Source organism: Ambystoma mexicanum, chromosome 13 (genome assembly GCF_040938575.1).
Source record: "Ambystoma mexicanum isolate Mex_15411 chromosome 13, UKY_AmexF1_1, whole genome shotgun sequence".
Taxonomy (NCBI): domain Eukaryota; kingdom Metazoa; phylum Chordata; class Amphibia; order Caudata; family Ambystomatidae; genus Ambystoma; species Ambystoma mexicanum.
In genome coordinates this window covers 333,571,379-333,584,582 of record NC_090938.1, presented here as the reverse complement: position 1 = coordinate 333,584,582, position 13,204 = coordinate 333,571,379, and the positions used below count along the sequence as shown (strand labels likewise).

Here is a 13,204-nt window from a genome sequence, read left to right as displayed (position 1 = left end):
TATGTAATTGAGCATGGGAGGATGAGGGCTGGATTTGTTCCCCTTTCTTGATTATAAACTAGAAGTCCCCCCATTGCACAGGAGGAGCTCCCAGATCTCTCTGGTCGTTCCATCAATGACAAGGAGACTCTGCACGTTTGCTCCAAGCCCCCTTACACTGGAAGAGCATGTCAAATGTATCACTTCCCTTTCTCCCTCTCTCTCTGCAGGTTTGCAGGGCTCTCTTCAGTACACCCAAAGGTGTCTCATCGCACACATATAGACCATCACCTTCAGAATACTTCATGGGTGAGTATAACCTCACTCCCAACTGTAGGTTAACCGTATATAGCTCACATCCCTACATAGGCTATTCCCACACCATGTCTAAATCCTACCTTCCCCGTCTGCTGTGATCCCTGTGAGCCTGTTCTGCGTGCTGGCCCACACTAATACCCCTTCTTCATGTTGTTAACCAACCTTCCCCTACCTGCCAGGAGCTCTCTACGTCATTGTCAATCCTCAATCGCCGATTAGCTTCTTTTTTGAAAATGTATGGCTGTGTAATCTCAACTGCATTTTACGACTCTTATGGCTTCATAACTTCACCCACATTTTGTTTGGCTTATGGACCTGTATTCCCAACTGCATATTGGTCCCTTAGGGGCCAATAATCTTAACTGCATTTTGGTCACTTGTGGCTTTGTAATCTCAACTGCATGTTGCTCGCTTATGGCCCTTTACTCTCTACTGCATAAGTCACTTAGGGCCTGGTAATGTCAACTGCATTTTGGTTGTTTATGGCCCTGTTCACACATGGCCTAATCTAAACTGTATTTTAGTCCTTTATGGCTCTGTAACCTTAAAAATCCTTCTGGTCTCCTATGCATACATGCCAACATTCTCAAGCACCTGGGAGGGAGATTTTGCGACAGAAAGCGGGAGACAAGAATTTCCCCATAAGATTGCATTGCATTCATTATTTTAGGCAGGAGTAGGTAAAAACATAGCAATATTTGTAATAAAATTATTGGGAGCCTCCCTCCTAAATCGGGAGGGTTGGCATGTATGCTTATGGCCCTGTAATCTCAACTGTATTTTGGTTGCTTATTGCACTGCGATTGAAATGCATATTGATAACAGATGTCCCTGTACTTTATTTTTCAGTCTCTTTTTCACCTCAGTATATCTGTGCTCTTATAAATCTCCTCCTCTACAATCACCAACACTCTGATCCTTGCTTCTTATGCATATACAATTCCTATTCCTCCTCCCTAGTGATCGCCCCCACCCCACTGGTTTACTGTGCTTGTTGAACTCTGTGTCGGATTGCTGCTGCTCCCTGCGGCTTCGCTGCCAGGTGCTCCACTTGGCAGCGTCTGCAAAGCATATCATATCTAATTTCCAAGATGGCAGCTAAGCCTACAATTGGCTCAGTACATGTTGCCATGAACCATGGCAGACAACCGCTGCTCCAATTCATCACAGTTAAAATGAAAACAAACAGGTGCCCTAACGCATGAAAGAGATGGCCCAAGAGGAGGGGCTAGACATTTATTAGGGAGCAGGAAGCTAGACAGGGATGTGGGAGAAAGGACTTGGAGATCGAGTAGCAGAGGTGATTGGATGAAAAGAGAGGTGGAGGCACACAGGAGGAATCAAGGGGAGACTGATGTGGAGGCAAAGGGTAGGAGTAAAGAGGAAGCTGGAGTGAAGTAGAAGGAAAGGGTTGGAGGGATAAGGAAAGAGGAGGAAGCAGAACACAGTATTACAGAGGCAGGGGGAGATACTGAGAGACAGGGTTTTGGGGTAGAGCGCAACAACCCTGAGGGAGGTGCCAAGGAAGCAAGAAAAAAGCCTCTAGACTCCTTTAGGCGGGAGCTAAGACTAGGTAATAGAAACGGGACAACCATCATAAAATCTATTATTGTAGTTTCACCAAATAACACCAACATGGTTAAACAAAACAAAAACAAGACAACAATGAGACTGGTGTTTGTGAGAATAGGGATGAGTCCCTGAAATCATTAGGGGAAATAGACTGATTCCCTTTAGCGCGCACTGTGAATACCAGCAAAAAGAAACAGACTGATATGCAAGTAATTCCCAAAGGGATGAACTAGTCCCAGACCAAATCACTTCTTTCAAAATTGTTTCCTGGAATATTGCTGTATATACTGGTAAATTGGGTAATGCTGAGTTGGTTGCCTTGATAGTAACTTATGATATGCTAATGCTCCAAGAGACATGCATATGATCTGAAATCCTTCTAGATTTAACCAATAAATCTTGGTTTTGGCTTGAACAAGTTAGATTCTAAAATCTCAACAGACTCTTCCCCAGAAGACATAGCCAACACTTACTTCAAGGATCTCTCTTGCCTCACGAACCAAGTAGCCCCACCTTGGACCAAGAAAGTAAAACTCAAGAACATACATAAGAAGTGGTATAAGACTGACCTGCGAATACTTTAAAAGAAAGTGCATACATTAGAACATCTATAGTGTAGACACCCTCGTACATTCAATAGCCACTAGTTTAAAACTCAGAGGCAAAATTATAAATTCTCTATCATAGAAGCAAAAAAATATTTGTTCGCACAACAAATTGCTACAGCAGCAAACTAGCACAAATTTCACAACACCTTCAATTTGCTCAGTGGAACATGTTTCAATCCTACTTCTCAGATAAAATCATAAACACCAGAAGGGATATTACCAAGAAACAGGCAAGATCACCTCCGTACCCACGCCCACAAGGCGTCATTCAACCCCTCTCCCAGTCTTTGCACACTATGGACCCGCTGCTGGTATTTAATTTCATTCCAGTTTGCCCAGATGACATTGAATCTGTAATTCTTTACCTCATTCCCACCACATGCCCTGGAGACCCATGCCCTTCCATGGCCAGAAAAAAAGTGTGCAGACCTAATCTCTCTGCCAATTACCACATTTGTTAACGCACCCTTCTGCAATGTTAAGTCCAAGAAAATCTCAAAGCAACCTGGATCCCTCCACTCTAGAAGAAAGCAAACTTGAATCCAGAAATCTATTCCAACTACCACCCCATCTCCAATGCCCCATTTCTTCTGAAAATCCTTGATAAGGTAGCCACCACCCAGCTACAAGCACTCTAGAGTTCAATTCTCTATTGGGAGAGTGCCAATCCGTCTGTCTCCCCTCAATGGGTACTGAACAAGATTTGTTCGACATCAAAGACCCACTACTCTGCTTTGTTATTCAAGGCTCTTCTGGCCTGCTCAAGCTCCCAGATCTCTTGGCGGCCTTCGATACTGTAGACCACGCTATCCTTCTACAACAGTTTAGAGACCTAGTTCAAGCATCAGACAAAACCACAGGATGGGTAGACCCCTTCCTTTAAAAAGAGAACCTCTCGGGTGAAATTGGGATCTGCAGTAACCAATCCAGTCAGTCGAGTTCAGTGTAGCCCAGGGTGCCTGCATATCTCCATTTCTATTCATCCTTTATCTTAAACCACTACATGATCTCTTAATGGACCGCAGGGTGGAATTCCAAAACTTTGCAGACTACACACAGATTGCCTTCAAACTTGAAGGTGATCCCCTTACTTCCCAAAAAATAAAATTCAAACAATATATAAAAAAATGAGCTATTGATATTTAACAACTCGCTGGGTCTGAACAAAGAGAAAACATAAAAACAGAATACTATGCAGTATTTGTGGACATACGAACTGCATTTGACACTGCCCCAAGAACTCTCCTTTGGGAGATGTTAGTGGAGCTCTGCATTCCAGGTGCGCTGCTTTCAGCTATCCAGAGCTTATATACAGGGAACACAGTGGTGGTCCATTGGGGGTTGACGGAAGCGTTACAAACAATATTGACGTTAGGAAGGGGGTTTGCCAGGGATGCCTACTGGTGCTCAAATTGTTTTGTATCTTTATTAATGAAGTTTTGTAGAGGCTCTTGAGGGCGCAGACCAGAGCCCCTTCTCTGGCGGGTGATAAGTTCCCAGCCTTGTTGTTTGCGGACAACTCAGTACTCCTGTCCCTTACTCCGGTGGGTGTCTGCAAGCAGTTGGAGATTTTTGTTGATTTTAGAAAAAGGAATGGGCTCTCCTTGAACATCCGCAAAACTAAGTCTATGATTTTTAATGCTAATGTGAGGAAGAAACAGAAGGCCCTTAGACTTTCACTGCAGGGCGGAGCAATTGAGCAGGTCATCTCATACGATTATTTGGAGGTGAGTGTTATGGCGTCTTGCAGCTGGACAATGCAGATCCAGAAGGCTAAAACTACATTGGCCAAGTATTGTTGGGCCCTTGCTAGGTTCACAAACAAGCATGGAAATGGGGTGGTGCGCATCTCACTGGAGGCGTACAAAGCACATGCACCAGGCAGCTCTGTATGGGGCTGAACTCTGGGGGCACATGGCCATTGAGCCCCTTGCAGTGGTGGAGAGTAACATTTTGAAAAAAATCCTTGGGTTGCCCCTTAGTGCACCGAATACCCCAGTACTGCTGGAGATTGGCCTGCAAGGGTTCGATTCAATCTGTAAACTGTGACCAGTGCTTTACTGGGCCCGCCTACGGTCTAGTGAAAATCTCTGTAAATATAAAGAAGCAGTTTTGGACATTATCTCACAGGAAGGGAGTACTTCTTTAAAATGGGTTTCCTATGTAAAAAACACCTTGGGACAGCTGAGGCTTGGGGAGTACTGGTCTAACCCTACGATTTTGACATCTGCATCAAAGAAAAAATGCTGCAGGGGAAAGGGTGCAGAGTGACACCCTGTCGAAATCGACGGTCTCGGAGTCCGTGGCCCGGTATCTTGTGTACAAGAAACTGGTCGGCTGCGAAGAGTACCTGGACTACTTCACCCCTAGGAGGGATAAGGTGGCATACTTAAAGTTTCGTCTTGGGATTTTGCCCACAACTGCTCTCCTCCATAAATGGAATTCCCATTCCCCAATATGTATTTTATGTGAAAACGCTGTTGAAGATCTCTGTCATTATTTATTACTTTGCCCTGGGATTTAGCTTTTGAGGGAATGCTTCCTGAAGCTAATATTTTTAAACCGTGGCTGCAGGTCTGCTGGCAGAGTTATGGCTAAATACCTGGACTTGTTTTGGCCGTCTTTGCCACCACTTGATTGCGGCATGGAGAGTCCATATGAAGTAGCTAAAGGAGCCATTTTAGCTACTTTTTAGTAACCATTTTCTTATTCAACGATATGATGCCAGGTAACATTTTTACGTATTTTATTACTTTTTATTGTCTTACTGTTTTAATATGATGGATCTTTGTTGATTGCAATTTATTGGTGTGCCAAATGTCTATGATGTACTTATGTTGCGCTGATTTTAAAGACTTTTATTGTCGAAATAAAGCATATGTATGTATGAAAACAGAAATCTTACTTGTCTGTACCCCTCCCCTCAGCATCGGACCAAAATCGGAAGGTATATCCTGAATTCTCCTAATCAGGGCACTCTATTACCAGTGCAGTAAAAACGCTTGACTTCTGGTTCGACTCTATAATCTCCATGTCTCCCCAACAAAATAACACGCTGCGTGCCATGAATTTCCAGTTGATGTTACTTAGACAAATCTGACCCCTACTATCAGAGTCACGCTCCGCCACTATAGCTAGGGCACTCATTGGAGCCAGGCTTGACTACTGCAATTTGGTCTATGCAGGTCCACTGGACTCAATTCTCACTCCCTTCAACTATTACAAAACAGTGCTGCCCGCATTATCAAGAACCTCCTCAAACATGCCCACATATCCCCAGTTTTAAAGCTACTCTGCTGGCTGCCCATCAAATCGAGAATCTCTTTTAAACTCCTCACCATGGCACAGAAAGCTTTGTATGGACGTGCTCCCTTATACTTGAAACATCACTTCTCTCATCACCCACAGAGAACACCATATAAACACACCATGTCTTCCAAAGATCCAGACGCTATGGTAGATCCGGAGCTTCATCACGGCCAAACTCTGGAACAACCTCCTCCTCGATCTACGTAAAACCGAAGACCTCCTCTTTTGTAAACACCTTGAAATGTATCTATTGTAGATCCAATCTCTCCGGCTTATGGCAATTCTAGCGGTGTGCAAAGATACCCTTGGGTTGTTGCGCCCACCCTCCCCCAAGGTGACCACTGATATGATTTGATGGTTCTGGTACTGTTCAGGTTATGGCTACAAAGGAGGACTGTGTGCCATATTGGTGGCCTTGCTATATTGATAACATCTGCAGTAGCTTCCTGTGTTAAAATCCTCCATGTTGCGTCGACCATGTATAGTTTTTATGTTTTACTAACAACAAGGATGTTCCATATATATATTTGGGCAACTTTTACAATAGTCCATCACAAAATAACCACAATTCAGCCTTTATGGAATTAAAAGGTATGATGGAGGGGGCGTGGCCAAGCAGCGATAAGAAGGTAGCATAATCCTTCAACTCTCTCTGACAGAGAGATATTATTTCAAATATGGACTGAACAATATGCTTAAAATTGCTTCAAAAGCATACACATCTGACTTTTGAAACGTAACTTACAATTTTACCCTACTTCATGATATGTTCCGCTCGCCTGATTATGCCAGCGGCTCCTTGTCATCTGTTGCAGACTCTGGAAGTCCCGCTCCCTCACAATGCATCTTCGGCCTCGTAGTTGCAGTGCCTGGGGATTTCCAACTCAAAGGTTTTGGCGACTGCTTATGGTTTTTTAAATCGACGGTGAAGTGTCTTTGTGTACCGGTGAGGACTTTGCTTCAGTACCCCAGTGACGGAATGTGACGTACCCAGTTTTTCTCCTCACATCGGACTCCCTGGGAAGTGTCGGTTGACTTGAAGGGACCGGAGAGAGTTGATCATCTCTTCCGTGGTGCTTATGGCTGTATTGTGCAGATCCTGGAGTAATGTTTGCTAAAATATAAGATGTGAGACTGATTAATTTTGGGGCATTTTGTTTCTGAACGCAGTCTTATCTGCTCCTCTCTGGTACTGCGATTGTCACTAAGGACGGCGTGATGGAATACATTACATCGTGGTTTCACTTTTCTCAAGCTCGGCATACTCACTGCTGACATCGGTTGCTCGTATGTGATGTGCCATCATATTTCTTGCTCATTTTTCCCCTCAGCCTTTCATTATTACACTTGGTTCAGCTTTTATTACAATGGCGAATACTACCAAAAATAAATCTTCAACCGAGGACACCTCATTTAACTCGCGTATGGAAAAAAAGTCTTGATGAGTTTACCAATATTTGCTCTTCAGTTTCTATGCTTGGCACACGTTCATTAAGTATTCAAGAAGATTTAAAATATTTCAGAATTGAAATAAAAATGTTGACTGGGAGATCAAATAAATGAGGCTGAGGAATGAATATCTTTTTGTGGAGGACTGAGTTGAAGGATTAGCAAATATGCAACAGAGGATAATCCAATTAGAATCAGCTGTTACTGAATTAGAAAACAGAAATTGGAGAGATTGCATGCGCTTCTATAGAATTACAGAAAAGTCTGAATCCGATGATCCAATAAAATTCCTCATTAATTTGATTCTCAAAGCACTAAATATTACTTTTTACCCTCTTCTTGAACTGCAACGAGCACACTGAATTAAACCTCAGTTCTCCTCCACAATTCTTCTCCCAAACCTCTTATTGCATGTTTTCTGAGTCATCAGCAAGCTCGTCAAGTACTCATTGCGGCTAAAAAGAACTCTCCTATTTTATTACAAGGTCAAAAAGTCTTTAATTTTCCTGACATTTCCAAACCCACTCAATCTAAAAGGAAGCAATTTCTTGACATGAGACCTTCTCTAAAAAAAAATGGGGATCAGATATGGACCACTAGAACCTGCTAAAATGATCATAACTATTCCAGATGGTCCTACTAAGGAATTTACTGATCCCAATGATCTCTTCAAACAACACTGATACAGACCACTTCTTCGCTGGATTCTCCTTCACCTTCTTTCCAAGTAGAAACACCTTCACAACATCCCACCTTCAAATGAACTAAAAATAAACAAGAAAAATTGAACTCTTCTCTCAGTAGACCTGAATCGCCAGACCCTTCTAATCCTCTGGGCAGTCCCAATAGATCCAGTGACAAATCAAGAACTCCTATTAAAATAGCAGAGCCCTTCCTTAGTTCTCTGCAAGGTTAATTTGGCTTATTGCGAGGCATCAACACTTTTAATCTTTAGTCAATATATTATAACATGTATTGCTTTCTCATTCTAATATTGACTTCCTTTTTTTTAAATCTTTTTTTATGTTACATAATTGTTTACTTTCTTTATCTCCTGTAGAACTTCTGTTGGACTTTATGCTCAACTCATCTTGTGCTTCTGATACTACCATGATACAACTATACTTTTGTTCTGTATTATTTTTCTTTTCTTTTTTCTTCCTCCTTGTCTGTCCTTGTTGCTAGAACATTTATGAAATTACTATACTTCTTTCATCCACTTTCATTTTCATTTCATTAGCCCTTCCTTATGTGTTTTTCCCTTTGTTTTTATGTAATGCTTATCTGAAACAATATTATGGTTGTATTGCTTACTTTTTCTACTTTGTTGTAGTATGTTGGTTAAGTGATGTTCTTTTTCGCGCTTTATTTACAGAGATTATCCTTTACCATTTTATTCACAAATGAGTTTTACTCCTTCCTTTCCGACCGCCCATCCCGGGTGGAACTTGGGTCCTTTCTCTCTACTATTACTTTTTCAACCTGTGGCGTTCCTCAGGGTTCTAACCTATCCCCCTGATTCTACAATGTCTACATGGCAGCCCTGGCACATGTGATTGCCACCTTCATCTCTAACTTCCAGTGTTATGCGGATGACGCGCAACTCTCCTTCAGGCTACCCTCAGCCACCTCCTCTTCCTCGCTCATATCTGACTGACTGTCCGCAAACCAGTCATGGTGTGCTGCAAACGACCTTTGCCTCAACGCCAGTAAGACCGAGATTGTTTGCATTGGGACTCCTGCTCCCACTTTCCCACTCTCACTCTGGTTGACCTCCCTTGGCTCATCTTCGACTCCACTCTCTCCTTCTCCACTCACATTTTGAACATTTCTAAATGGTCCCAACTACCAGCTGCACCTCCTCAGAGGTACACTTCCTTTTCTCACCTTCCCCCAGTGGCTCACTGTCTCCAGAGCCCTGGTTCTCTCAAGGCTGGACTACTGCAGCAGCCTCTTTCTCAACCTCCCTGCTTTTGCTCTGCGCCCTTGCAACTCATCCAGAACAGAACTGCAAGTCTTATCCTTGGCCTCAAGCCCAGGGACTGCATCTCTCCGCTGCTGAAATCCCTCCACTGGCTCCCTGTGACTGCAAGGATCAAGTTCAAGACCCCTTCATTGTCTACAAGGCTTTCTGGGGCCAGGGACCTACCTATCTGCAACAATGCCTACCTAAATAATGTCCTTCCCGAGCCCTCCGCTCATCTACCACCCTTCTGAGAGTGAGCCAGTTCTCCAAGCAGAGATTAGTAGGCAGATCTTTATCCTCTCCAGGGGCCTCCATCTGGAATAACCTCCCTGCCGCCCTCCGTCTTGAGACGGATCTCCTTAGGTTCCGGAAACATCTTAAGACATTCCTCTTCTCCTCTCCCCTCTCTCTCCCTCTACCCTGCTAACCTCTCTCTCCGCTCTATCCCTCCTTTTCCGCACAGCCCGCTGACTGGCCGCCAGGTGTACCTCAAAGTTTCACAGGTCCCTAGCACCCTTGCCAGTCCTCTCGCACTTGCCTCCGGCCCTTGCACTTCCCTCATCGTTACTGTACTTGGTCAATGACCCATGAGAGTGGCACCTCTCAGCGCTTACCCCAGCTTCTGGCTGACTGGGCGCACTTGGTCCCCCCGATCTCCCTCCACCCCTGTACTTGTCCCTCCCCCTCTCCCACACCTGTCTGCGCACTTGCACGATCTGAATGTACCATGCCTTGAAAACCGTCTATCTGTTTTTCCCTTTCCACCCCCCCCCCCTTTCATGGTTACGTCTTGAAACGCTTGTGTATAGGCGCATTACAAATGAACAATACATAAATAAATGACAATCAGATGTATTACCTGGAATGTTAAAGGAATAACATCCAATCAAGCGTCAAAAAATAATTTCCCAATTTGCTAAATTTAAAGTAGACATTGTTTGCCTTTAAGAAACCCATTTAGATTCTGATTGTGAAAATTAGAAGATTAAAGGCTCCTGGATTGGTGCACCTTATATTCAAATGCGCATGGAAACAAAGGAGGCTTTTCTATTTTAGTTAACAAACGGGTTTCTTTTTCTCTGACTAAAGAAGAAAAAGATCTAGAAGGTCGCTGGATCATTATTTATGCTCTTGTAAATAATTTGCCGCCCACCATTGTAAATGTTTATGGTCCTACAGCTCCTAACCCTTTATTCTGGTCTGTTTTAAAGCTAAAACTATTGCAAGAAGATTCTAATTGGCTGATTAATTGTGGAGACTTTAATCAGATATGTGATTTTTCTTTAGATCGAAAATCAACTGCTAACTTTATTCATTCCAAGTCAGGCAAAAACTTCTTAAATTTATTAGATAACCTAAATGTATTAGATTCCTGGCAATTTTGTCAACCCAGTACTAAAGATTACAACTTTTACTCGCCCCTCATCAATCCTTATCCAGGATAGATTATGTATTTGTTAACTATTCATTAGCCTCAGTTTTAATTAACTCAGAAACAGGTTCCATAATGCCCCTGCCATTATTGCGTTAGAATGGGAACATTCCCCCAAATTATCATCCAGGTGGAGATTTCTTTTCTTTTGAAGTATCCCGCTTTTTTCAGAAAACTAATGTCATTATAAAAGAATGTTTTCACATTAATTGTACTGAGCATACCTCTGTTCATAATAATTGGCATGCCTTTAAAGTGGCTGTACAAGGTTTTATTATTCAGTTTGGCGGGGCAAGGGCACGTTGTTTGGCTCCGCTCTGAGCAGCCCCTCTCTCTGATTCCCGTTTATTGCCCATGCCCCCTGGACATATTGCAGAGGACAAGCCCCCACAGCTGTGAAGCCTGTGGCGGGGCAAGGGCGCAGTGTTTGGTGCCGCTCTGGGAAGCCCCTCTCTCTGGTTCCCATTTCTTGGACACGCCCCCTGTACATATTGCAGAGGACAAGCCCGCGCAGCTGTGAAGCCTGCGGCAGGGCAATGGTGTGGTGTTCCTGGCTGCTCTGGTGTTCAGCACTGCGAGGGAGCAAGGCTCTACTGGGTGGACGCACAATGGATCACCAGACTAAGGTGGCTCTGCATTGGACCGTGGAAGGCTCAGGCAATGTGAGAGTAAACCGGAACTGGATTCGAGCATTGAACTGATTGACTAACTGACCACCTGGAAGTCTGGCCCACTAGATTACTCCCAACGGAGGTGCATGCGCCTTCACCCACCTCGCCCCCTCTTCTTTTTTGCATGCAGCTTGACTCCCAGTCTGCCACACAAATCCACCCTGAACCCAAAGCCCAGCGCAAGGCATTAACAGTGCGGAGAAGACTGGGGGCGCACTTAGTGACACAGGGCCGGGCCTGTGTGACTGGTACTGACCTTGTCCCAGGGGGTAAATATGGGGGAAAACCAGTAACCCCAGTGACCCCTGCAATCCTAACAACTTTACAGGGGAGGCCTTCTCTTTGATCCAATAGATTCTCCAGTTCTTGGGGTATGGACAAGAGTCTCATGGAGGGGATAGAACTGCATCAGATGAGTGCTATGTGGAAGGGCCCTTAGAGCTCTCCAAGTAAGGTTTGACAATCATAAATTGAGAAGACCCTGCTAGCAATAACTGTATTAGGGGAAATCCCCCTGCATGACCAGTGATCATTTTAAAGCCAAGGTCCTGGCTAGAGGGGAAGATTGCTTGGTCCCAACTCTGCTTTCAACTGCAACAGAAACTGCCTAACACTGTGACCACCATGCCATATCCCCGGACCCGATGGTTCCCTAGTGCCCACCCAGTACCCACCAGCTGATCCAGTAAGTTCTGGATGGAGGGTTCTCCAATACCAATGGAGATCGTTACCCTAGCCTCTCTTGTCAGTGGCTCTCTCAATGGCACCCGGGGTGGGGGGTATGTCATCTAAGCCCATTCCTGTGAACACGCATCTGGCCCACGATCCCACGTCTGGTCCTGGCTCTATACCAGTCCACATCTTGCCCACTCCTGGACTAGGCGCTATGGACCTAATGGATTTAATGGACGCAGTGACTCATGAAGCAACTGAAGATAAACCCTCTCCCAGTACCCCCTGCAGCGCTTGGAGTGTGGCTTTGTTGGCCATGGGTTCAGGGAATAGCTCTTTCCTTCGCCCAACTCCCCTAGGTCAACAAAGCAACTAAGGAATTCAACCCACCCCTGAATTATCTGATAAGGATTCCCACAAGGTTCAGGGATGTAATTGCGACCAGGTGCTCGCTGAGTTGGTAGCTATCAAAAAAACTGCTGTTGGTCCTGATAGTCACACAGGAGTGTAGGTGAGGATCTCAAGGGGATGCTTCCCACCATTCCACCTGCTGCTGCAAGGCCCTACAATCCATACCTGAAATGCCCCCCCCTAAACTGGCTTCCTCCACCCCAGTGCCTCTAGACCAAAACAGTCTGCTACATCCAGGAAATTCTGGATGGGAGACATTACTGGAAGGATGCTACTAACCATGCTCTCGCTGTCCCTATAACCTGCTACCTTGAAACTAAATAAAGTTAATCTACTTTCGTACGTCCAAGCTCCTTTGTGGTTCTTGCATCCTGTCTGCCATTCTTGAGATTGCACACTACAGTTTTGTACACTTTTGTATGGTTATTATGATGCTTGTATAAGGTGCATTTTGAACCATATGCACAATTAAAAAAAAGAATGAGTCCAGCATATCATTGCTCGTCCTACTACTGTGCCAACAGGCTTTTCCTATACTGTGAATCACATTCCTGACACCCTTCTTAAACACTTATGTTCTCTGAACTTAATCCTGTATCAGTGCTCCTGTAACCTCTCGAAATTATTTTTCTGGCAGGCAGGAGTAGCTCTTCTCAGTGTGCATGTTCCTTCCAGATGCCTCTTGGTAATGACATTGCACCCCCAAAGATCTTCAATGTGATGGAAGAAGAAGAAGAAGACTTTGATGGGGTCCTGGAATCGCTACCTGCATGTGAGACCCTCCTACTGCATATCAGCAGCTCCTTTAGCTGTAAGT

At 44.3% G+C, this 13,204-nt stretch overlaps 1 protein-coding gene across 5 annotated transcripts in view; it reads left to right on the top strand.

Annotated features, from left to right (window-relative positions):
- Nucleotides 1–13,204, top strand: part of LOC138521192 (uncharacterized) — a 102,780-nt gene that overhangs the window by 71,870 nt on the left and 17,706 nt on the right. For 3 of the 5 annotated variants that reach the window (XM_069633828.1, XM_069633829.1, XM_069633827.1), the window contains exons 4-5: nt 210–288; nt 13,025–13,198. In XM_069633828.1, coding sequence (XP_069489929.1) covers nt 210–288; nt 13,025–13,198 — 253 coding nt within the window. The remainder of the gene's footprint in view (nt 1–209; nt 289–13,024; nt 13,199–13,204) is intronic. The other 2 variants (XM_069633830.1, XM_069633831.1) reach the window with 1 other exon arrangement.